Consider the following 23,448-nt stretch of genomic DNA (forward strand, 5'->3'; position numbering starts at 1 on the left):
CCCCAAAGTTGTTACTTTTGGCAACAAATCATCTAGCCCTCTGATCTCTAGCTGTTAAGACTCTGTCACATTTCTTGTCTGTACATGTTTCACCTGCTGTTTATGCAGCCCAGGGTCTTAATGGGGAATCAGGTGTTGGAACCAAGACTGGCAGATGTGATTAGCCAACAACTAGTCAGACCATAATGTAACAGCTAAGGGGTGGGGACTATATCTCCTCTTACACCCTGATCATAGTATTTGTCTCCCACATCAGGAAGCAGGTGCCTTCAGGGAATGACCGATCTCTGCAGCACCCAGCATGCTGGTTGGTCCATACTATAAAAGTGTAGTGAGCAAGAGCCCAGTCTACTGAAATACCTTGGTTTTCCTGCCACCTACTGGCTGTGTGTGACTTTAGACAAATTACTTAACCTTTTAAAACCTATTTCCAGCTGAGCTGGTGGCACGTCGCCTATAATAACAGCACTTTGAGAAGCCCAGGCAAGAAAATTGCTTGAGGCCAGGAACACAAAACCAGCCTGAGCAACATATCAAGACTCTATCTCTACAAAAAAAAAAAAAAAAATTTTTTTTAAGTTTCCAGGCATAGTGGTGGCACGTGCCTATAGTCCCAGTTACTCAGGAGACTGAGGCAAGAAGATCACTTGAGCCCAAGAGTTCAAGGCTGCAGTGAACTATGATGATGCCATTGCACTCTAGCCTGGGCCACAGAGCAAGACTTTGGCTCTAAAAAAATTAAAATTAAAACAACCTCCCCCACATTGTTTCCTCACCTGTACAAGTCCTCTCACAATAGGGCTGTTCTGAGGATTAAATGTTTTAATACATGCAGAATACTTGGAATGGCGGCTAGCACAGTAATACAAGTTTAACAAGTGTTGACAATTATTTTCATCTAATTAGTAGATGAAGCTATTATTCTAACCCATGAATCATACTCTCTCCCCCAAACATACTGCACCACAATAGGGCTTCTCAACCTTGGCACTATTGATGTGTCTTTGCTGTAGGGGCCTGTCCTGGGCATTGTAGGATGTTTAGCAGAATTCCTGGCCTCTGCCCACTAAATGCCAGAAGTACCCATGTGCTCTCTGCCCTCACTCCTCCCCACCCACCTTGCAGTTCTAACAACCAAAAATGCCTGCAGAGATCACCAAATGTCTCCTGTGGGGAAAATGCTTCCCTCCTTCATTGCGAATGATTGTATGGAGAGTCTGGTCCCCCCACACCCTCTAATTCCCTAACATCCCATTCTCCCCACAGGCAGCCACCACTTGCTCACCACTCAGTTGCCTCGGAGGGAACAGGTGATAGGTGCTGTAGATATCATTGGAGAACTGCAAATGGAGCTCAGGGCTGCCAGTCAGGAGCTGGGCCACCTGTTCCACCTGAAATGGTGTCTTCTCCAGGATGACAACTGCATCCTCTCCATCCTTATCCCCTGAGGACTCATTCACCTGTGGGCAAAGGCATCATCAGTGGGCTTAGGAGCAGAGCTACAAGTGAGGCCCAAAGAGCAAAGGCAGAAGATCCCAGGGCTTCTGAAGTCTGAGCACTAGGAATTTCCTTCCCTGCAGTCTTACCTCTGGGGAAGTCTAACCAATGGCACTCATATGTCTTCTCTTAGAGAAGGCACCTCAACCCAAATTCCCGTGACAGCTCTCGCATTTTTCTTCCAAAAGATGCAAAGCTTCTCAGCTGTCTTTTATTTCAGGCTTACAAGACCTCCATCAAATTGTCCCCATTTTAGAAGAAAAGATGAAAAAACTGAGGTTTTGAGATATTGAGTTATCCAAGGTCACAGGGTCATTGCTGAAACAGGAACTAGTATCTGGGTCTCCCAACTAATTCCTAGCAGGAAGGTGCTCATGACTAACATCCTTTGGTGCTGCACACTGAAGACAGTGGGGCAGAGAAAATCAGACAGACCCTTGTAAAAAACAAGACACAGGGCGGCGCCTGTGGCTCAGTCGGTAGGGCGCTGGCCCCATATACCGAGGGTGGCGGGTTCAAACCCAGCCCCGGCCAAACCGCAACCAAAAAATAGCCAGGCATTGTAGCGGGCGCCTGTAGTCCCAGCTACTCGGGAGGCTGAGGCAAGAGAATCGCCTAAGCCCAGGAGTTGGAGGTTGCTGTGAGCTGTGGGAGGCCACAGCACTCTACCGAGGGCCATAGGATGAGACTCTGTCTCTACAAAAAAAAAGAACAAGACACAGAGAGTGAGGCATGGTAGCCTAGGGTCAGGTCCCTGCAACCCTCCCAAAGGTGAGAGCTTCAGCTGGCAATCTGGGAAGCACCATGCCTGTAATGGCTAGGCCCCCACACTAGTTCCTGGGATGGTCTGCATCTATCTTCTGCACCTGCCAGAGAGAGCCAGCAGTGTGTCTCTGTCTCCCCAGAGGTACTCTGCAATCTTGATGATCAAGAATGGTAACTCATCTCTAGAAGACCCCCCAGCACCTAGATCAGAGCACAGCATGCATGAATGTGCATGTGTGAATTGAATTAACAGTTTCATCACTGAAATCGTGTAAAGCACAGCTGATCTCTCCTGCAGTCTGTCGTTTCCAGGGACAGCGACCCAACAACATTTACTTAAATGACCAGCGGCGCCTGTAGCTCAGTTGGTAGGGCGCCAGCCACATACACTGAGGCTGGAGGGTTCGAACCCAGCCCAGGCCTGCCAAACAACAATGACAACTGCAACAAAAAAATAGCTGGGTGTTCTGGTGGGCGCCTGTAGTCCCAGCTACTTGGGAGGCTGAGGCAAGGGAATCGCTTAAGCACAAGAGTTTGAGGTTGCTGTGAGCTATGTCGCTACGGCACTCTACCCAGGGCTACAGCTTAAGACTTTGTCTCAAAAAAAAAAAAAATTTACTTAATGATGATATAATATTGAATCAATGACGATAAAATGGCTCAGAGAATTTAACATGTGGTTTGTAATCCGCAATATATTCTACAGGTATAAGTAGATATTTTTAGTGAGTTAAAGATTAGAAGAAAATAGACCTCGGTGTTTATTCCCTTAATTCCCCCCCATACCTTCCAGTGGTGCACCCCGCCTCCCCCGAGTTACGCAATGGTATTTTCCAGCTAAGACAGAGAAATTCGCCTCCGCGGAGATGATTGGTTCCCTCCTTCCCGCGTCCCTGCCCGGAGACTGCCAAGTGATACCTTCCCGTGTAGGAAAATGATTTTTTCCCGCGCGGACTCCCTCAGCACTTTTTGCACTCTAAAGCCGGAGAATGGTAAGCGGACAGTGACAGCGGTACCATTCCCAACGCCAGCTCCTGTTTCCTCTGTGCATGAGGCCTCCGGAGCGGCCTCCGAATCCGGCTCACGCTTCCTCTTAATAGGCTGCGGCACGACATCCGCCATTCTGCCAGCAGGCGGTGTGCGCCTGCGTGCCAGCCCACCGCTCCGCCCTCGCCGGGACCCCGCCTCCCGGCGTGCAGCGCGTGGGCCCGTTCCGGCTTGGTCTGCGCACGCGTCGGGGACGCGGTGTCCTGCGGCAGGAATGCGCGTTACCGAGGTCGCTAGTCCGGCTTGGTGGCTCAGGCCTGTGATCGGCTCGCTCAGGGAACCTCGCTTAAAGCCACGAGTTTTAAGACCAGCCTGGACAACACAGTGAGACCCCATCTGTACAGAAAATTTTTCTAAAGATTAGGCGGGGCCTGGTGGCGGGCGCCTGTAGTCCCAGCTGCTCGGGAAGCGCAGGCAGGAGGATCGCGCGAGCCCAGGAGTCCGAGGTTGCCGTGAGGCCACGGCAGTCTACCCAGGGCGACAGAGTCCGAGTTACTGCCCTGGAGCCCCTGGAGCGCTGGAAAGGAGGCGACTCGTCCCCGAAGTGGCGGTTCGAGGCGGGTACGCAGTGCAGGGGCCTCTGTGGGCCCCGGACGCCGCCTGTGAATACTGACATTTTAATCACGGTTATACCAACGGTGACGTGTTACCGTGGAAGGAGTATTTCTGAAACAAATCCGTAAGCCCCTGTGATTCCTGGGTCTTTTTTTTTCAATAGCGAGCATTTAAACCTTTTCCATTGTTCTCCCGTTTTCGTCACTTTACAGAAATTCGCACTGTGATCAGTTCTTTTCGTTCTGAGAACTTTTTGCTGAAAAGAAAGCTAAGCAAACAGGGCCAGAGGTAACATTTCCATCACCTGCTGCTTTCCCGCTGGAGGCTTGCACCTCCCCGAATCCGGTTTGCCTGTCCTGTGTTTCCACCACGCTCCTGGGGATGTGATTTCAATATGATTTATCTATCAGGATTTGTTTTCCTTTTTTGGCCCGTATAAAATTGTTACTTGTTATTTCTGCTTTTGTGTTTCTTTTTGTTGCCATTATTTCTGGCTAGCTCGTTTTTCCTTGGTGTTATATGAGGGATCCAAATGTCAAGATGATTTTATACTTATGTCAAAGTTTCAGCCATACGTTATTTTTGCCAGGTTTTTTTTTTCCAGGCAAATCTAATGAGTGTGGGACTTTTTCTGCAATTTTCAACATTAGCAACAAGATCGAGTTTTGTCAGTTTTTTTTTTTATCAATAACAAGCGTATTATGTGTTAATGAAAGTTCGACTTTTGGATTATTTCTACCAGAAATGTTAATACAAGGAGTTGGATAAAATTCTAATTGTTTTCTGAGGCATTATTAGGGAAGACTTAGGATCTGAAATAATTATCTTTAACAAAAAACATTTGTCACCTGCGTGTAGGTTTCTTGGCTCTGTTACTCCCCTTCTGGGTATCTACAATAAGAGGTTATAAACTGTATTCAAAACTAGAACGATATGTCCTGGAACAAATGGCAGTAACAAAACCTGCTTGACTCCAAAAGTCTGCCCTTATGAATATATCCTGGCATTTTCTTTTTTGCTACTGGGAGGAGAGTAGAATAGCTGTGCTTTAACAAAAAGAGCACTGAATTGTGAGCCATGAAGTCTAGAACTAACACTAACTAGCTGTGCAACTTTGGAGAAGTCACTTAACCTCTCTAGGCCTCCACTTTTTATACAATAGCATTATTAGTCCTGAAGAAGACCGAGGAGGCCTCCTCTTATTTTTTATTTATTTGAGACAGAGTTTTACTGTGTCTCGGTAGAATGCCGTGCATCTAGAGTGCTGTGGCACCTGAAGAAGACCGAGGAGGCCTCCTTTTATTATTTATTTAAGACACCTTCACTGTGTCACTTGGTAGAGTGCCATGGCATCACAGCTCACAGCAACCTCAAACTCTTGGGCTTAAGCGATTCTTTTGCCTCAGCCTCCCAAGTAGCTGGGACTACAGGTGCCCGCCACAACACCTGGCTGGGGTTTTTTTTGTTGTTATTATTGCTGCAGTTGTCATTGTTGTTTAGCAGGCCTGGGCCAGGTTCCAACCCGACAGCTTCAGTGTATGTGGCTGGCGCCCTACTGTGCCATGGGCACCAAGCTGAGGCTTCCTTTCATAAAATTCATATTCAAATATGGTGGGTGAGGTAAACAAGTAACATTTTAGGTAATGATTAAGTGCTAGTAATAGGATAAAACTGGACAGTGTGATAGAACCTGAGCATAAGAGCCCTTTAAATAAGGTGATGGTGGACAACCTCTCAGAAGGTGACATTTGGTCTCAGTCTTGACTGATGAGAAGGAACCAGCCATGTGAAGAGACTAGGCAGAGTAAATATCAGACCCTACAACAGTAATGAGCTTGACATTTTTAAGAAACAGGAATGGCCCATGTGGCTAGAATATAATGAGGAAGAGAGAGAGAAATATGAAATAAAATTGTAGAGGAATATATTCATTAGTGCCAGATACATCACTGTTGATACAATTATGGTTGAAATATCTGTAAGGTCAGAATTCCACTCTTAAGAAAGTCTGACTAAAGGAAAGATGAGCTGATAGAAAACCTCAACCACCAGAGGTCCTATTAAATACCACACTGCAGAGTGCAAAGAACCTTTATGGCAACACAATCAAAACTAATTCACATTTAAAATTCATTTCCTCGGCTCGGTGCCGGCAGCTTAAGCAGCTAAGGCGCCAGCCACATACACCAGAGCTACAGGTTCAAATCTAGCCTGGGCCTGCCAAACAACAATGATAACTATTACCAAAAAATAGCCGGACTTTGTGGTGGGCACCTGTAGTCCCAGCTTTGGGAAGCTGAGGCATGAGAATCACTTGAGCCCAGGAGTTGGAGGTTGCTGTGAGCTGTGATGCCATGGCACTCTACCCAGGGTGACAGCTTGAGGCTCTGTCTCAAAAAAAAAAAAAAAAAATTTCATGGGCAGCGCCTGTGGCTCAGTCGGTAAGGCGCCGGCCCCATATACCGAGGGTGGCGGGTTCAAACCCGGCCCCGGCCAAACTGCAAACCAAAAAATAGCCAGGCGTTGTGGCAGGCGCCTGTAGTCCCAGCTACTTGGGAGGCTGAGGCAAGAGAATCGCTTAAGCCCAGGAGTTGGAGGTTGCTGTGAGCTGTGTGAGGCCACGGCACTCTACCGAGGGCCATAAAGTGAGACTCTGTCTCTATAAAAAAAAAAATTTCATTTTCTCAGGCTTCGGGCCCGTAGCTTAGTGAGTAGGGCACTGGCCACATACACCGAGCCTGGAGGGTTTGCCTGGGCCTGCTAAGCAACAATGACAACTGTAACCAAAAAAAAATAGCTGGGCATTGTGGCAGGCCCCTGTAGTCCCAGCTACTCGGGAGGCTGAAGCAAGAGAATCACTTATGTCCAAGAGTTTGAGGTTGCTGTGAGCTGTGATACTACAGCACTCTACTGAGGACAACATAGACTCTATCTCAAAAAACAAAAAATTCATTTCCTCAATTACAGTAGCCACATTGCAAGTTTGTGACTAGTGGTTACCATACTAGCACAGACAGTTGTCATCACTACAGACAATTCTATTGGACAATGCTGTATTAGATTATTTATCAAAAAGCCCTATTCTGGCTTAGTGCCTGTGGCTCAAGCAGATGAGGTGCCAGCCACATCCACCTGAGCTGGTGGGTTTGAATCCAGCCCGGGCCTACCAAACAACGATAACGGCTGCAACCAAAAAATAGCTGGGTGTTGTGGTGGGCACCTGTAGTCCCAGCTACTTGGGAGGTGGAGGCAGGAGAATAGCTTGAGCCCAGGATTTGGGGGTTGCTATGAGCTGTGATGCCATGGCACTCTACTCGGGGTGACAGCTTGAAGCTCTGTCTCTAAAAAAAGCCCTATTCTGTAAGCATTCAATCCTTTAGTCTTGAGGAATCTCAAAATTTCTCCCAAATCTTATCTAAGGAAGGACTAGGCACTCCATTTCAAGCATTATGACAGACTAAACTGAAAACAAGTTGGCTACAAAACACCTAAACTTTCTGGATGCAAATTGTAAAATATCCTTTTAGTTCCATTGCTGAGCTCTGAAGAAAACAGAATCTTCCGAAACCAAAAAAGATGTGGGAGCTTGAATCTATAAAGTGGTAAGTGGATTTTGAAGACTTAATTTATAATTGCATACATCATTCAGGAAATGCAAGCTGAAAAATCTACTTAGTTTTTTTTTTTTTTTTTTTTTGAGGAAGGCTCTTGCTATTGCCCAGGTTAGGGTGCGGTAGCATGATCATAGCTCATTGCAGCCTTCAACTCCTGGGCTCAGGAAATCATCCTGCCTCAACCTTCCCAGTAGCTGGGATTATGGGTTTATACCACCACACCTAGCTATTTTTTCATATATATATATGTATGTATGCATTTTTTTTTTAAGAGATAAGGTCTTGCTGTTCTGGAACTCCTGGGCTTCTTGTACCTCAGCCTCCCAAAGTGCAGGGATTACAGTAATGCTCCAGCACACCTGGCTATCATCTCATAGTCTTTATTGACTGCTTACTTTATACAAAATTGACTATGGAAGAAATGGAAAATTTGAGTAGATTTGTAGTTCTTTTAACACATTGTTAAAAGAAATTGTAGTTATACATTTTGCAGTAAAGAAAATGCTGGACTCAGGCTGGGTCTGAAGGTATTAAATTACCTCACTTGAATGTTCATAGTAAGTTACAGATTTAACTTCTTCTGTTCCCTCCCTTACTTCTGCACTTGACTAGTCTTAAAGAAAGGAAAGGGGGCGGTGCCTGTGGCTCAGTGGATGGGGTGCCGGCCCCATATGCCAAGGGTGGCGGGTTCAAACCTGGCCCCAGCCAAGCTGCAACAACAAAAATAGTTGTGGTGGGTGCCTGTGGTCTCAGCTGCTCGGGAGGCTGAGGCAAGAGAATCACCTTGGCCCAGGAGTCGAAGGTTGCTGTGAGCAGGGATGCCACAGCACTCTACCGAGGGCAGTAAAGTGAGACTCTGTCTACAAAAAAAAAGGAAAGGAAAAGCTGGGCTCAAATGGTTTTATAAATGACTTCTAGAAACAATTAATTCCAAGCTTAAATTCTTCAAAGAATAGGAAAAAAGGACTATTCCCCAACCATTTTATAAAACTAGTATAACTTTGTTATCACAACAAGAAAAGGATAATTTAAGAATGGACATAGGGCGGCGCCTGTGGCTCAGTCAGTAAGGCGCCAACCCCATATACCAAGGGTGGCAGGTTCAAACCCAGCCCCGGCTGAACTGCAACCAAAAAAAAAATAGCTGGGCGTTGTGGCGGGCGCCTGTAGTCCCAGCTACTCGGGAGGCTGAGGCAAGAGAATCGCTTAAGCCCAGGAGTTGGAGGTTGCTGTGAGCTGTGTGATGCCATGGCACTCTACTGAGGGCCACAAAGTGAGACTCTGTCTCTACAAAAAAAAAAAAAAGAATGGACATAGATGTAAAAATCCTTTAAAAATATAAGGAATTGAATCCTGTAAACATGTTCAATTTGAGTTTACATCAGGAGTGTAAACTGGCTTAACATTAGAAAATCTAATGTAGGCTGGGTGTGGTGACTCACACTTAACAATTGTAGCATTCTGGGAGGCCTAGGTGGGAGGATCCCTTGAGCTCAGGAGTTCGAGAACAGCCTGAGCAAGAGTAAGACCCTATCTCTATGAAAAATAGAAAAATTAGCCAGGCTTTGTGGGTACCTGCAATCTCAGCTACTTGGGAAGCTGAGGTGGGAGGGTTGCTTGAGCCCAGGAGTTTGAGGTTGGCTGGTTTCATGGCACTCTACTAGGGCAACAGAGTGAGACTCTTGTCTGCCCCACCCCCAAAAAAAGAAGAGTGGGAAGAATTGACCTACAAGCTGTCAAGGGGTATTAAAAACAGTAAGTAGGGCGGCACCTGTGGCTCAAAGGAGTAGGGCACCGGCCCCATATGCAGAAGGTGGCAGGTTCAAACCCAGCAATAATTAAAAAAAAAAAAACAGTAAGTAAGCCAGTGTGGCACCAACACAGGGATATACAAACAGATGGAGAATGAAGAACCCAGTAATTGTTCCCTACATAAGACAATATATAACGGCAGTGACATCATCCAGGGGGAAAGGATAGTCAGTGAATGGTGCTTATTCAAATGGAAAAAATACTGGGTCTCTGACATGAAATCATGAACAAAACCAAGCCCAAACAAAAAACCCAGATAATTAAAGGCCTAAAAATGAAAGGAAGTACTTCCAGAAGAAAATACAGGGGCAGGGAAAGGACTTACTGAGTAAGACAAAAAGCACTGATACAAAGTGATAGTTAAAATATTTTATATTAAAATGAAAAACTGGCCACAGTGGCTCACACCTGTAATCCTAACACTTCTGGAGGCCAAGGTTGGGGAACAGCTTGAGGTCAAGAGTTGAAGAGCAGCCTGACCAACATAGCAAGACCTTGTCTATAAAAAAAAAAAAATTTTTAGCCAGGCATGAGAGCTTGTGCCTATAGTCCCAGCTACTCGGGAGGCTGAGGCTGGAGGATTGCTTGAGCCCAGGAGTTTGAGGCTACAGTGAGCTATGATGGTACCACTGCACTCTAGCCCAGGCAACAGAATGAGATGCTGTCTCCAAAAAAAAAAACTTTTTTAAAAGATAACAATTGTCAGCTGGGCACAGTGATTTGCGCCTATAATCCTGGCACTCTGGGAGGCCAAGGCTGAGAATCCCTTGAGCTCAGGAGTTATAGACCAGCGTGAGAAAGAGCAAGACTCCATCTCTACTAAAAATAGAAAAAAAAAAAAAATAGCCAGACATTGTGGCAGGTACCTGTAGTCCTAGCTGCTGAGGAAGCTGGAGAATGGCTTGAACCCAGGAGTTTGAGCAACACAGTGAAACTCTGTCTCAAATAAACATAAGGCTGGGATGGGAGGCTGAGGCAAGAGAATTGCCTAAGCCCAAGGATTTGGAGGTTGGTGTGAGCTGTGACACCATGGCACTCTACCGAGGGTTAATAAGTGAGACTCTGTCTTAAAAAAAATAATAATAAGGCTGGGGCAGGTGGTTCATGCCTGTAATCTCAGCACTTGGGGAAGCTAGGGTGGGTGGATTGCATGAGCTCAGGAGTTCAAAACCAGCTTGAGGAAGGGTAAGACCCTGTCATGGCCGTCGGGAGGCTGAGGCAAGAAGGATCGCTTGAGCCCAACAGTTTGAGGTTGCTGTGAGCTATGACACCATGGCACTCTACCAAGGGTGACAAAGTGAGACTCTGTCCCAAATTAAAAATTAAAATGACATTATAATACTTTTTAGGAAGTCTAATAATTTAGAGCTACATACGTAAACAGAACTAAAGGAATGCCTGAGATTTGCTTCAAAATGATGTAGAAGTGAGGGAATAGGTGGGGTTACTCTTGATAAAAGTTAGCTATGAGTTGATAATTCTTGAAGCTAGGTGATGGATCTACCAGGGATTTATCAACTTTTTTCCTTTTAGTTATATATGTGTGTGTGCATGTATACATACCTACAGTTTTTCATAATATGGTGAAAGGGAAAAAATATGACATTACGATCAGTGTCACCCACTAGGTTAGTGGACATTTTAAAATCTGATAATTCTAAGTGTTGACAAGAACATAAAAAAGTGGAAATTCTCAAACACAAATGGTAGGAAAAGAAATTGGCATAACTAATTTGGAGGAAACTTTGGCATTTTCTAGTGAAACTGAAGATGTATATTCTTTACTGTTCAGCTATTCTCCCTCTAGGCTAAATCTTAGAAAATCTTGCCCATGGAAAAGTACAAAAATGTTTCATAGGCACATTGTTTTTAATGGCAAAAAACTAGAAATAACCATTTCTAGAAGAACATGTGGCTAAGCAGTAGCATATTCACATAATAGAAAATAAATTAAGCGGAGTGTCAGGCATCAGCCTGGACAAATCTCACAGACATGGTGAACAGAGAAAGGAGTCTGCAGAGCAGTGTTACAGTGCCCTTTGTGTAAAGTGTAAGGCCAGGCACAGCTGAACAATGTGCTGGCAGGGACACACACATTCATAGAAAACTTACAGGAGAAAAGCTAAGAGCAGTTAAGTCCAAAATTCAGAAGAGTAGTCCCTCTGGGGGGGAAGTGAGGGAACTGCAGTTCAGGGAATACCACAGGGATAAGGTTTTGCTTCTTAAGCTAGGGGGCAGGCACATGAGTATGCATTGTATTACATGTATTCTTTAGTCTTTTTGTCTGTAATAATTCATAATTTTAAAAAATTTTTTTCAGTGAAAAAGGATATCATGGGGGAACTGAGAGAAAAGGCACCAAGTACACCTTGGGGGAAAATAATGAAATTCACTTCAGTTCAACAGTAAACTTATTGAGCACAGATGAATGAGACCCTGCCTGTCCTATGGGGAACACAGTCATCTGCCCAGAGAAAGATGCTGATTCCTGTTGTCTGAAGGTGCATACTGCTCTGGCCAGACCCTGGTGATGCCCCCAGATGTCACAGCATCTGGGCTTTAGGTCCCAGGCATAGTGGTTCCTACCTGCTCCCTAACCATCCTTATATATTCAGAATGGCTTCTAGGTGTGTCTTTCATGTGCAATAAATGAAATGCCATGCTATGCTGAATGCATCTTTCATACAGCATTTTGAAGCAGATTGGTGCCTCTGGGAAAGGGCACAGCGTAGTGTGTGAAGAACGTGATATCTGTTGCTTTCTCCTGATACCTGTTCAGGGGCTTCCCCAGGCAACCAGGAAAACCATCCATGCTGAGGCCTGTGGTCTAGGCTGCTTGTTCACCAATCAGGTGAGCACCTAGGTCTAAGGGACACCTATCTATACCAGTGCCCATTTACAGGGGAAGAAAATGTGTGTTCCAGTCTTCCTATCCTGTTAGGCAGGAGGCAAAACACTGCTGGCCATCCCAGTATCAATACTACGTCCCACTTCTGGCTTCCTCTTGGCTTTCCTGGGGAGTCCCCAGCTTCTTCATGGCCTTCCTGGGGAGTTCCCAACTTCTTTATGGCCTTCTGGGGGAGTCCCTGACCTCCCCCTGGCCTTGCTGGGGAGTTCACAGTAATAGAGCCTGGTGGGCAATTGATCCCAGGGTCACGGGGAAAGTGCTGCAGACTGGCTCCTTACACCCGGCACATTGGCTAGAACCCGAGGCCCTGCGTGTGCTCTCTTTCAAGCTTTACTCCAGCTTTCTGGGTCATGATGATATAATTGTTAAGGGAGTGTCTTCAGATCTGAAAGAGAACAAACAGAATCAAAGGGCTGTCACCCTCCCCAAACCCAGCATCCGTTCCCCCCAACAGGCCCTGCTGCTTCTGGGTTTTTATGTTGTTACCTTTCCTCCCAAACACACTCTATAATGCCCCTCCCCAGATGTGCCTATATATGCAGTTTTTTCCTATTATGTTATACCACCTCCCCAGACTAAACCCATGTCCCCCAGCATCCTCCCAGCTCTCAGTGGACGTCTCCAACCTGATCTCAATGACTGCTATTTCTAGCTAATAATTTTCCACTGAGAACTTCATGTGTGCCAGGCCCTGCCTAGTATGAATACTTAACATAGGCCAGGAAATGTTCTAAGCGTTTAGTATATATACTATTCTCATTTTATAGTTATGGAAGCCTGATGGGCAATGAGGAAACTCAAGCACACGGGGGTTAAGCAGTTTGCCCAAGTGACTTCTCACTCGCTGTAGGTGAAGGAGCTAGGACACAGGTGCTGCCTGTCTTGCCCACGGTCTGCGTGTCCCCTAAAAGCAAAACAGACGGCACACAAGCTATGGAACTCCCTTCCTCTTCTCCCGCCCACCGCGCCTTACAGTACAGCTTACACCGCAGGACGGCTTGCTGGACTTGGTGAAAGCCGCCGTCGGGGCCCCTGCCGTCCACGTAGTACATGAATCGCAGCTCAGGAGGGTAGGCGGACCTGGCCAGGCCGGACAGCAGGGGGATGGTGCGGCCCTCCGCCCCCGGGGCCTCGGCCAGGGCCTGCAGCATCTGGTACCTGCACCACGGGTCGCGCAGGAAGCCGGGGGTGATGAGCAGCACGCGGCAGTGGCTCCGGCTCAGTGCCTGGCACAGCTCGGACGCGATGGCGCCGCCGGGGGCCGCGTCCCGGAGCTGCAGGAAGCAGCGCAGGCCGGCCGCGCCGCCCTCCAGGTGGGACACTAGCGCCTGGGCGGCCCCCAGGTCCTCCTCGCTGTGGCACACGCACACGTCGTAGTCCCTGCCCCAGCGGCCGCTGCTGCCGTCGGTGGGGGTCGGCGACGTGCTGGGGGGCGACGGCGCGCCCGGAGACCTGACCGAGCTGACCCCCACAGCTGGCGACGTGCTGGGGGGCGATGGTGAGCCCGGAGACCTGACCCCCACAGCTGGGGGCCCGTCCTGCGAGGAGGCGGGCCACGATAAGGCACCGGGTGAGCTTTCAGCGGAGTCCGACGTCCTCTCGGGCTTCCTGGACAGGGCCTGCCTGAGCCAGTCTGCGGGGAGAACACTCTTCTCGGCCCGGGTCCCACCCACTCACAGCCTAGGAAGGCCTGGCTGTCCCCATGTCTGGGACACGACACATTCTTCTCAAAGACCTATTGCTCTGCTGTTTTGTACATCCTGACGGACTTGAGTAAAATTTCCCTCTATCTTGAAGGTCTGGGGAGTATTCAAGAACTCTGGGGTCCCGTGGGTGTGTTTTACTGGCTGATTAAGAGATGGCCCTGCCCTGCTCAAGGCAACTTTGATGTCTGGGCCCCCCAGTCCACCTTAAGCAGAACTTGCCATGGAAGGTGGCAGTCAGCCACCTGGTGGGTGGTGAGCAGAGCCAAGCCCACTTCCAGTGCGGTGTGGAGGAGATGAAGTTAAATTAAGAAGTGTAGCCCTTACAGAAAGGAAAGAGTGGGAGGACTGGCACCTGTATGGCCCTGAGAAGCCCTGGTCACTAAGTGAGCTACAAGACGAGGGCAGCTGTCCAGCCCTCCTGAAGGATTCAGAGCTGTGGTGCTCGGCTGCACTTAGAGTCAGGCACCCCTGTTTGACTGTGGGTCTGCAGCTTGCTTCCTGTATGACATCTCCAGTCCCTCATCTGTATGTGGGTTTGTTTTAGTTGTTGAATGTTAGCTGAGATAATGTGGCATCTGGCATACTGTATACATAAGTATCCATAATGACGTTAAAACTTGGCTACCCAGCTTCTGATAAGGATAGATAACTTAGTGTTATGGGGACTGACCAGTTTTCTCTCTCTGCTTGGCTCCTTCCTCTGAATGATTCTGGAACAAAGATTTAGATAACAGGAGGCAAAAGATTAAGCACTCAGTAAGGGTGGTTTCCAGGCTAGGAAAATTACCTAGCTGAGCAGGTCTAGAAAACCTCTGGGCCAAAAAGATGAAGATTACCCTGATGCATCCTCATCCCCCCCAAGACTTCTGGCACTGAAGACACGTCAGGAGCTTTACCCCCATCATCTATCCTCATCTATACCATATGGGGGCCAAGCAGGCCTCCTTCATCGCCCATATGGAGACAGGATCCCACACTCAGGAGCAAGAGTAGAATTAGGAGCCAGGTTCCACTCACCACTCATCTTGCTCAGAGGCTTCCTGGACCGGGAGCGAGGAGCTGGGAGGGAGGTCGATGATGCCATAGTGTTGGGCTCAGAACAAACCCCATAAGATCAGGCATTGGTACAGTGTGAGAAAGAAGGAGACCTGGTTTTGACCTCATGGGACAGCCATCCTACCAGAGGCAGAGAGAGAGGGAGACTCACAAAATCCGTATTTACCTTACTCTAAATCTCTGTGGCTGGACTCCCAGAAGTTGTTTCTCTAATGCCTGACAGGGGCTCCATCTCTAAATGGGTCCTCACACCCTCACCAGATTAAGAACAGACATGATTGTGATTGAGGCTAGTTTCTAGCTAAATCCAGACCTGTGTAGTGTGGTCACATTTATAGGATATGAGCTCACCATGACCAGCTGAGTGACTGTTCTCTGCTCCACCTGGCCAGGAAGGTATCTGGTATCTGGGGAAGGGGAGCTGGCAGGCAGCAATTTAGAGCATCTTCCTGTATAAAGGCTGAAATGGGAGAAGAAAGACAATTGCTATTTGGAAAAATAGATGATGTTTTAAATAATTAGAAAAATAATTATGTATTCAGGTAGACAGATGGTGAGCTAAGGGAGGTGGTGACATACAGTGTGAAAGCTGCAGCCCCTAGAGGGGTAGTGGCCTTTGGCAACCTTGCTAAGCTTCAGTTTCTCCACCTGAGAAATACCCACCTGTCAGCATTTTTGTAACCAAAGTGAGTGCTAGTGATGCCTGGTATATAATAAATGTTGCTGTGTCGCCTCATATCAGTCATCTTTTTCTCATGCTTGTAAAAAATTCATGAAGTATAATAATGTATACCTAAAAGACCTGCTTTGTAAGATAATAACAAAGACTTGATAGAAAATTATTGACGAGGGCAGTGCCTGTGGCTCAGTGGGTAGGGTGCCAGCCTATATACTGAGGGTGGCAGGTTCGAACCCAGCCCCAGCCAAACTGTAAAAAAACTAGCCGGGTGTTCTGGCAGGTGCCTGTAGTCTCAGCTACTCAGGAGGCTGAAGCAAGAGAATCACCTAAGCCCAAGAGTTGGAGGTTGCTGTGAGCTATGATGCCACAGCACTCTACTGAGGGTGATAAAGTAAGACACTGTCTCAAAAAAAAAAAAAAAAGAAAGAAAAGAAAATTAGTGACAAGTTTCTTTTAAAAGGAAGCCCATAATACCTGTAGTGCTTTTTAGAATGCTTTCCTAATATTACACGTAGGAATTAACATAAAGGAAATACTATAAAGTTTTGCTGTATAAAATCCAAAGTGTACTAAGTAGTATCTAATATCAAACTTGTCTCTAGTTTCTATTATATAGAGAATGTTTTAAAGCCTATGATAAGAGGGCGGCGCCTGTGGCTCAAAGGAGTAGGGCATATACTAGAGGTGGGGGGTTCAAACCCAGCCCTGGCCAAAACTACAAATAAAATAAATAAAATAAAAAATAAAGCCTATGATAAGAATGTGTACCTTTTAAAAATTCATATTATTCCAGTAAGCGGAAATTACTATCTGTGGTAGACAGAACAAAGGCCCCCAAAGATGTCCATATCCTAATCCTTGGAACTATGAATATGTTACCTTAAATGGCAAAAAGAGATTTTGTAGATGAGATGAAGTGAAAGACCTTGAGATGGGGAGAGCTTCCTGAATTATCCAAGTGGACCATATGTAATCACAGGATGCTTTTAAGAGGAAGGGAGAAGGATCAGAGTCAGATGAAGGAGCTACCACAACAGAAGCAGAGGTCGGTGTGATGAGGAGCCTCAAGCAGGGGGTGTAGGCAACTGCTGGATGAGGGAAAAGGCCAGCACACGGAATTGTCTCTGGAGCCTCCCTAGGGAATACAGCCCTACGGGTCAATTCTAAACTTCTGACCTTTAGAACAGTAATAAATAAATAGGCTGGGCACAGTGGCTCAGGCCTGTAATCCTAGCACTCTGGGACGCCAAGGTGAGTGGATTGCCTGAGCTCAAGAGTTCAAGACTGGCCCGAGCAAGAGTGAGACCCCGACTCTAAAAATAGAAAAATTAGTCAGGTGTCAGTGTAGGGCACCTGTAGACTCAGCTACTCAGGAGGCTGAGGCAAGAGAATCTCTTGAGCCCCAGAGTTTGAGATTGCTGTGAGCTGTGATGCTACATCACTCTACCAAGGATGACATAGTGAGACTCTGTTTCAAAAAAAAAAGAAAAAAACCCTGTCTCTACTCAAAAATAGAAAACTTATGGCTTAGCACCCATAGCACAGTGGTTATGGCAGCAGCCACATACACCAAGGCTAATGGGTTCAAAGCCAGCCTGGCCCAGCTAAACAACAATGACAACTGCAACAAAAAATAGCCAGGCATTGTGGCGGACACCTGTAGTCCAAGTTACTTGGGAGGCTGAGACAAAAGAATCGCTTGAACCCAAGAGTTTGAGGTTTCTGTGAGCTGTGAGTCCACAGCACTCTACCAAGGGTGACGTAGTGAGACTCTGTCTCCCAAAAAAAAAAAAGAAAGAAAAAGAAAAATACTTAAGATTTTTTTTCCTTCTTTCCTGCTTCCTTGTCTTTTTTCCTTGACAGAGTCTTGCTATGTTGTCCAGGCTGGAGTGTAGTAGCTACTCACAGACTGGACTATTCCACATTACAGCTCCAAATTCCTGGGTTCATGTGATCATCATCATGCAGCCCTCTAAGTGACTGGGACTATAGGTGTGTGCCACTACGTCCAGCTTTTAAAGAATAATGTTAAGGACTTTCATTACCAGGATAATAAAGATTCCCCACAAAGCAACAGTAATGAAGGCAGCATGATTTTGGTGCTGAAGAACAGACCCACTTCAGTATAATCTCCTGATTTGTGACAATGGCCACACTGAAATCTTATCAATTTCAATCACCTTATAGGAAAAAATAAACCCTGACCCACATCTCACACCAAATAAACAATTAATTTCAATCGGATAGTAGATATAAATATGAATGGTGAGACAATAAAGCTTTTCTCTTCCTGACTTTGGGATAGGCAAACGTTTTTTTTTTTTTTTTTTTGAGACAGCGTCTCACTATGTCACCCTCAGTAGAGTGCCGTAGCCTCACAGCTCACAGCAACTTCAAACTCCTGGGTTTAAGCGATTCTCTTGCTTCAGCCTCCCAAGTAGCTGGGACTACAGGAGCTTGCCACAACGCCCGGCTATTTGTTTTGTTGTTGCAGTTGTTTAGCTGGCCTGGGCCAGGTTCGAACCCACGCCTTCGGTGTATATGGCTGGTGCCATAACCACTGTGCTACGGGCACCAAGCCAGGCAAAGATTTTTTTACAACCATAAAGAAAAAAATTACAAATTAGAAAATGTTAAAATGAAGAACTTCTGTTCATCAAAAGACATTAGGAGACTGAAAAGACAATCTAGTGAGAGGCAGAAAATGCCATATCCACTAACTGTCTCATATCCCAAATATTTTAAGACTTATTAGCCACTAGTAAGAAAAAGAGAGACAACCTGCTAGAAAAAAGGGCAGAAGAGATGACCAGGCACTTTCAAAAAGCATAGTGAAACGACCAATAGACTATAAAAGGCAGCTCATAAATTATCACAAAAATGCAAATTAAAAGCTCAACCCAGGCCGGGCATGGCGGTGGCTCACGCCTGTAATCTCAGGACTCTGGGAGGCTGAGGCAGGTGGATTGCTTGAGCTCACAAGTTCGAGACCAGCCTGAGCAAACTGAGACCCCGTCTCTACTATCAATAGAAAAACTGAGGCAAGAGGATCACTTGAACTCAAGAGTTTAAGTGAGCTATGATGCCATGGCACTTTACCCAGGGCAACAGCTTGAGACTCTGTCTCAAAAAAGAAAGAAAGAAAATAAAAGCTCAACCCATCAGCAGAATAGCTTCAGTGAAAAAAGAGATAATAGAACTGGTAAGAAGTACCAAGGAACTGTGAAGGAAGAGCTCATACACATCGATGGTGTGTCCAGCTACTACAAGCTGTCTGCCACTGTATATTAACGCAGAGCACACACTTACCAGCAGATCTATTCCTAGGAATATACCCAACAAAAGTGCTTATTATGTGTTCACCAAAGGACAAACACACAAATGTCTGTAGCAGCAGAATTCAAAATAACCGCAACTATGTGGTTCCTAAGTGGAACCAACTATGTCTGTCAATCCAAGTGTCCAGTAGAATGAACTGTGATCTAGTCATATGGTGGAATGTTACACATCCAGGAGAATGACTGAATTTCTGCTAAACACAACATACTGAGTGTAAGATGTCACATACACAAGAGTACATAAAAATCTATGGATTGAAAGTCCGAAAATGGGCAAAGCTATTTCATGAAGTTAGAAGCCAGCTGATCAGGCTGCACAGGAAATGTTCACATTGTGAAAAATGATTACGCTGTGCACTTACAATTTGTGCAATTATATATCGATTTTGTAAGTCTAAGAAAAAGCTAGGTGTGGCTTCCTCTGAGTCATTCCTGACACTCGTGTGCCCTGGGTTAGGTGTCTCAGGTGGAGTAAACACTGCCCTCTCTCTCAGTTGCCCTTCTGGAACACAATTTACCTGTCTCCCTGGGACAGAGAGCCAAGGCTGACCCGTCCACCTCTGTCACCCTAGTCCTTGGCACAGTGCCTGCTCAGCCGGCGGCAGAAGCTCCTTACACGAGCGTGGTGTAATGCCTCCACAGGTCCTTAACCCCAGAGAAGCCACCCGCTTGCCGCACCGCTGCCAGAACAATACAAAGAACGGGGGAGAGGCTGGGACCAGAGCGGAGAATGGACGGAGCCAGCCAGGCTCTTCAGAGAAGCCAAAGCGAAGTTCCCCGCGGGCTGCTTCTCGGCGGCACAGAAATGCGACCGCTTTCTCGGAGGGTCTTTCTTGCTGCCCTCGTGGTGCGGGGGCTGGCAGCAGCCAGGTGGAAGGCGCAGCAGAGGGGAAGGCGTCGGCTAAGGAGCAGACGGGCCGCACGACTGGGGCCAGGCCCGCCCCGCCCCGCCCCGCCCCGCGGAGCCCCCGCGCTCCCCGCGCTCCCCGCGTCCGCGTCCCCGCGCTCCCCGCGCTCCCCGCGTCCGCGTCCCCGCGCTCCCCGCGTCCGCGTCCCCGCGCTCCCCGCGCCCGCGCCCCGGCTCACCTGCTCGCGGGCCCCGCCGCCGTGCGGGCTGCGCAGGTCCGACCGGGAAGGGCGGCAGCGCGGGGCCCGCTCCCCGGAAGCGCCGCGGGCCGCTCGGAGCGCCGCCCTCCTCCGCGACGCGCGGCCCCGCTCGGCCCTAGAAGGCTCCGGGGCGCGACCGGACGGCGGGCCGAGCGGGACGGGGGCGCCGGGCAGCCCGAGGCCCTGGACCAGCCGGCACCCGCGGCGCCCCCGGCTCCGGGCCTGTGCGCGAGCCGCAGCCGGGGCCTCCTGCGGCGGAGAGGGGCCGCCCCCGAGCCCCGCCGGGCGGCGACGAGCCTGCACGCCTGGGTTCCCCGAAACCTGCTGTGAAAGCTCGGTTTTCTTCCACGTTGGGGCGAGGAAAAGAAACTCCCATTTTTTTCCTCCTCAACGCCCTGCAAGGGAGGTCTCCATATCTTATTTTCTTTTTATACAACTGAGAAAAATGAGGCTTAGAGGAATTTTTTTTCTTTTTTGAGAAAGAGTCTCACTATGTCACCCTGGGTAGAGTGCTGTAGCATCACAGCTCACAGCAACCTCCAACTCTTGGGCTTAAGTGATTCTCTTGCCTCAGCCTCCCAAGTAGCTGGGACTACAGGCGCCCGCCACAACGCCAGGCTATTTTTTTGTTGCAGTTGTCATTTTTTGTTTAGCTGGCCCGGGCTGGGTTTGAACCCACCAGCCTGGGTGTATGTGGCTGGCGCCATAACTACTGAACTACAGGCACCGAGCCTGGAAAATTATATTCGATAGGATTTTTTTGGTATTAATCTGTTGACTTACCGATCTAGCAACTGGAGCAGCATGGCCAAGCCTTGTAGGATGCGCCAGAGTGAGGAGGCCCTCAAACAGGTGGATGTCTTCAGGCAAAATCTTTTCCAGGAGGCTGAGAAGTTCCTCTACAGATTCTTCCCACAAAAAATCATACACCTGAACCAGCTCTTGCAAGATGACTCCCTGAATGTGGCTGACCTGACCTCCCTCTGTGCCGGACGGGATATCCCCATCCCAGACCCCTGCCCAAGGATGATGAGATGGAAGCAGATAAGCAGCAGAAGAAAGAAGCCCCTAGTGTGGATTTCTCCCTGGGAATGAGAAAACCCTGTCCCTGCTTGCCCTGGTGAAGCCAGAAGTCTGGACTCTCAAAGAGAAGCACCTGATCCCGAAGATTAGGATGGAAATGATTTGGGGGTAGCAATCCAGGAGAAGATGCTGGAGAGGGTGAATACAGTCAAGACCAAAATGGAATCCTTCCAGACAACGATTTCCAAGTACTTCTTAGAATGTGGGAATGTTGTGGCTAAGGCCTTCAAGGAGACCCGTGTAATGGATTACCCAGCCTTGGTACACCAGTGAGATGAGGCAGTGTATGGGGAGCTTACGGCCATGGTGCTGGACCTGAGGGTCTTCTATGCTGAGCTTTATCATATCATCATCAGCAACCTGGAGAAAATTACCAATCCAAGAGGCGAAGAGAAGCCATCTATGTACTGAACCCAGGGCTAGAAAGAAAATAAATGACCTAACTTGTGTGGAAAAAAAAACAAAACAAAACTGTTGACTTGAAAATTTAAAGGAGGTTATGAACAGGTTTTTTTTTTTTTTTGAGTCAGAATCTCACTATGTTGCACTTGGTAGAGTGCGGTGGCATCAGAGCTCACAGCAACCTCAAACTCTTGGGCTTAAGTGATTCTCTTGCCTCAGCCTGCCATGCAGCTGGGACTACAGGTGCCCACCACAAGGCCTGGATATTTTGTTGTTGTTGCTCCTGCTGTTGCCGTTGTCATTGTTGCTTTAAGTGGCTCGAGCTAGGTTCAAACCCACTAGCCTCGGTGCATGTGGCTGGCACCTTACCCACTGAGGTATGGTGGCTGCCAGGCTTAGAGGGATTAAACAGCTTTTCCAAAGTCACACACAGTGGGTTCCGGGTGGGGCTGGAAGGCTGGACCCTGAAGACCAGTGTCCAGGGTCTGTGCCCAGCGCTTTGCTCCGAGCCAGTGACTGCAGCTCAGCGTGCAAAGACCTGCAGGTGCTCACAGGGCTGCTGCAGAAAGTCTGGAAGAAGTAGGTGGTTGGGAAGTAGCTGGTGATCCCTTTGCCTCCTTTTCTTTAGAGGTCTTCAGACTCTGATGAGTGCTGTGAGGGCCCCAAGGGGGGAATATAACATGTAACACTTCCCAGAGTTTGTTACACCACAGAAGAAATATACATTCAGAGAGCCTCTGCAAATTGACCACCCAGAGACTGTAACAAATTGGTCAGCATAAGGAACTAGGCCTCCTATACTGATCCACACACTTGGTACATGTCCAGTCTCCTAACAGTCAACTGAAGGAGGGGGTCAGCTATGGAGGTTCTGCTGTATTGGCCTCAGCAGCGCTCTTCCGCATCCCAGCTTGGTATAAACATTATCACAAAACTGTGTACATGCATGAAAGGCTGGCAGGGCGGGGGACTTGAACTGGGCCACCTAAGGCTCATCATCTCCCCCTCCAGTATCACTTCTTCCTTTTCTCACCAGCCAGCCAAAGCCAAGGTGCCTATCCTGGGAGGACCCTGCAGCCGAGTGCCTGGGCTCACAGTCAGGACTCATGACTTAGGAGCCGTGCGACTTTGGAGAGCTTGTGTGACATTTCTGTGCTCACTGTCTTCATCAAGATTATGGTGCCTAGTTGCTATATTCTGCAAGGATTAGCTGAGTTCTCCCTAAAGTACAGAGGACGCCCTGGTCCATGCTCTGCTCCGTGAAGTACTCTGTCATGGCCTTGTACTCTCTGTCAAGTGCCTCTCTTCACCCAACCCAGCTGGGCCCTGGCAAGTTTCATTTTTGTAACTTCTTCAGGGAAGGCTTTCCTAAACTGAGTCCTTCCTGTCTCCTTCCCCCAAATGTTTATGGTACCGTGTGTGTGTGTGTGTGTGTGTGTGTGTGTGTGTGTTGTTTTTTGTTTTTTTGAGACAGAGTCTCACTATGTTGCCCTCGGTAAAGTGCCATCACAGCTCACCACAACCTCAAACTCTTAGGCTTAAGGGATTCTCTTGCCTCAGCCTCCCGAGTAGCTAGGACTACAGGCTTGTGCTCTTGTCTTGCAGCACTGCCTTGCCCTTCCTCTTCAGCTCACCATCTGGGTCCTGCTTCTCTCCCCCCAGTGGCTTCTGCTGTCCTCTCCCTCTTCCTTCCCCCTCACTTCAGTGACATCCATCCATCCTTTCCCTTTCATTTTCCCCAAAAGACCCTTTTGTGGGGAAGTGGGCATGTTACCAGCTGTCTCAGTTCCCTGTCACCACTTCTCTGCAAGTGCACATGCCTCAAACTGCACTCAGACTGAAGTCACCACTGACACACTGGGGACTGAGTCTGGCCAAC

General features: G+C 47.9%; 2 protein-coding genes, 1 long non-coding RNA gene and 1 pseudogene across 10 annotated transcripts in view; 2 read left to right on the top strand and 2 right to left on the bottom strand.

Annotated features, from left to right (window-relative positions):
- DCPS (decapping enzyme, scavenger) overlaps nt 1-5,063 on the bottom strand; it is a 37,019-nt gene extending 31,956 nt beyond the window's left edge. Inside the window, exons 1-2 of one of the 2 annotated variants that reach the window (XM_053593811.1) lie at nt 3,181-5,043; nt 1,286-1,460 (exon numbers count right to left, since the gene is read on the bottom strand). In XM_053593811.1, the coding sequence (XP_053449786.1) occupies nt 1,286-1,460; nt 3,181-3,645 (640 nt within the window). In that variant the 5' untranslated portion in view covers nt 3,646-5,043. Of the gene's footprint in view, nt 1-1,285; nt 1,461-3,180 lie in introns of both variants that reach the window. The other variant, XM_053593812.1, reaches the window with a different exon arrangement.
- LOC128587553 (uncharacterized) lies at nt 3,848-11,743 on the top strand. Its single transcript, XR_008380611.1, has 3 exons — nt 3,848-3,988; nt 7,392-7,466; nt 11,611-11,743. It is a non-coding gene; the product is annotated as an uncharacterized LOC128587553 (long non-coding RNA).
- TIRAP (TIR domain containing adaptor protein) lies at nt 8,688-20,182 on the bottom strand. Of its 7 annotated transcripts, none has more exons than XM_053593818.1 (5): nt 19,496-19,953; nt 15,312-15,420; nt 14,922-15,080; nt 13,711-13,831; nt 8,688-13,659 (listed from the first exon to the last, which is right to left on the bottom strand). In XM_053593818.1, the coding sequence occupies exons 3-5, from the start codon at nt 14,986-14,988 to the stop codon at nt 13,011-13,013; spliced, it is 837 nt and encodes a 278-aa protein (XP_053449793.1). In that variant the 5' UTR covers nt 14,989-15,080; nt 15,312-15,420; nt 19,496-19,953; the 3' UTR covers nt 8,688-13,010. The 7 variants fall into 7 exon arrangements, with proteins under 7 accessions (XP_053449793.1, XP_053449792.1, XP_053449788.1 ...); XM_053593817.1 differs by having other exon boundaries at nt 8,688-12,583; nt 13,040-13,831; XM_053593813.1 differs by adding an exon at nt 20,064-20,182 and having other exon boundaries at nt 8,689-13,831; nt 19,496-19,657.
- A 369-nt stretch (nt 20,183-20,551) lies between these two features.
- LOC128588337 (proteasome activator complex subunit 2-like) lies at nt 20,552-21,601 on the top strand (annotated as a pseudogene).
- Nucleotides 21,602-23,448: the final 1,847 nt, after the last annotated feature.

The sequence above is a fragment of the Nycticebus coucang genome, chromosome 6, assembly GCF_027406575.1.
Source record: "Nycticebus coucang isolate mNycCou1 chromosome 6, mNycCou1.pri, whole genome shotgun sequence".
In the NCBI taxonomy this organism is placed as follows: domain Eukaryota; kingdom Metazoa; phylum Chordata; class Mammalia; order Primates; family Lorisidae; genus Nycticebus; species Nycticebus coucang.

What these genes read in the sequence shown, in the direction of transcription:
- TIRAP (XM_053593813.1), bottom strand. Translation starts at nt 14,988, where the DNA reads ATGGCATCATCGACCTCCCTCCCAGCTCCTCGCTCCCGGTCCAGGAAG. An exon ending in GCCTCTGAGCAAGATGAGTG is followed by an intron (nt 13,832 to 14,921) that starts GTGAGTGGAACC and finishes TTCTCCCCGCAG; the next exon opens with ACTGGCTCAGGCAGGCCCTG.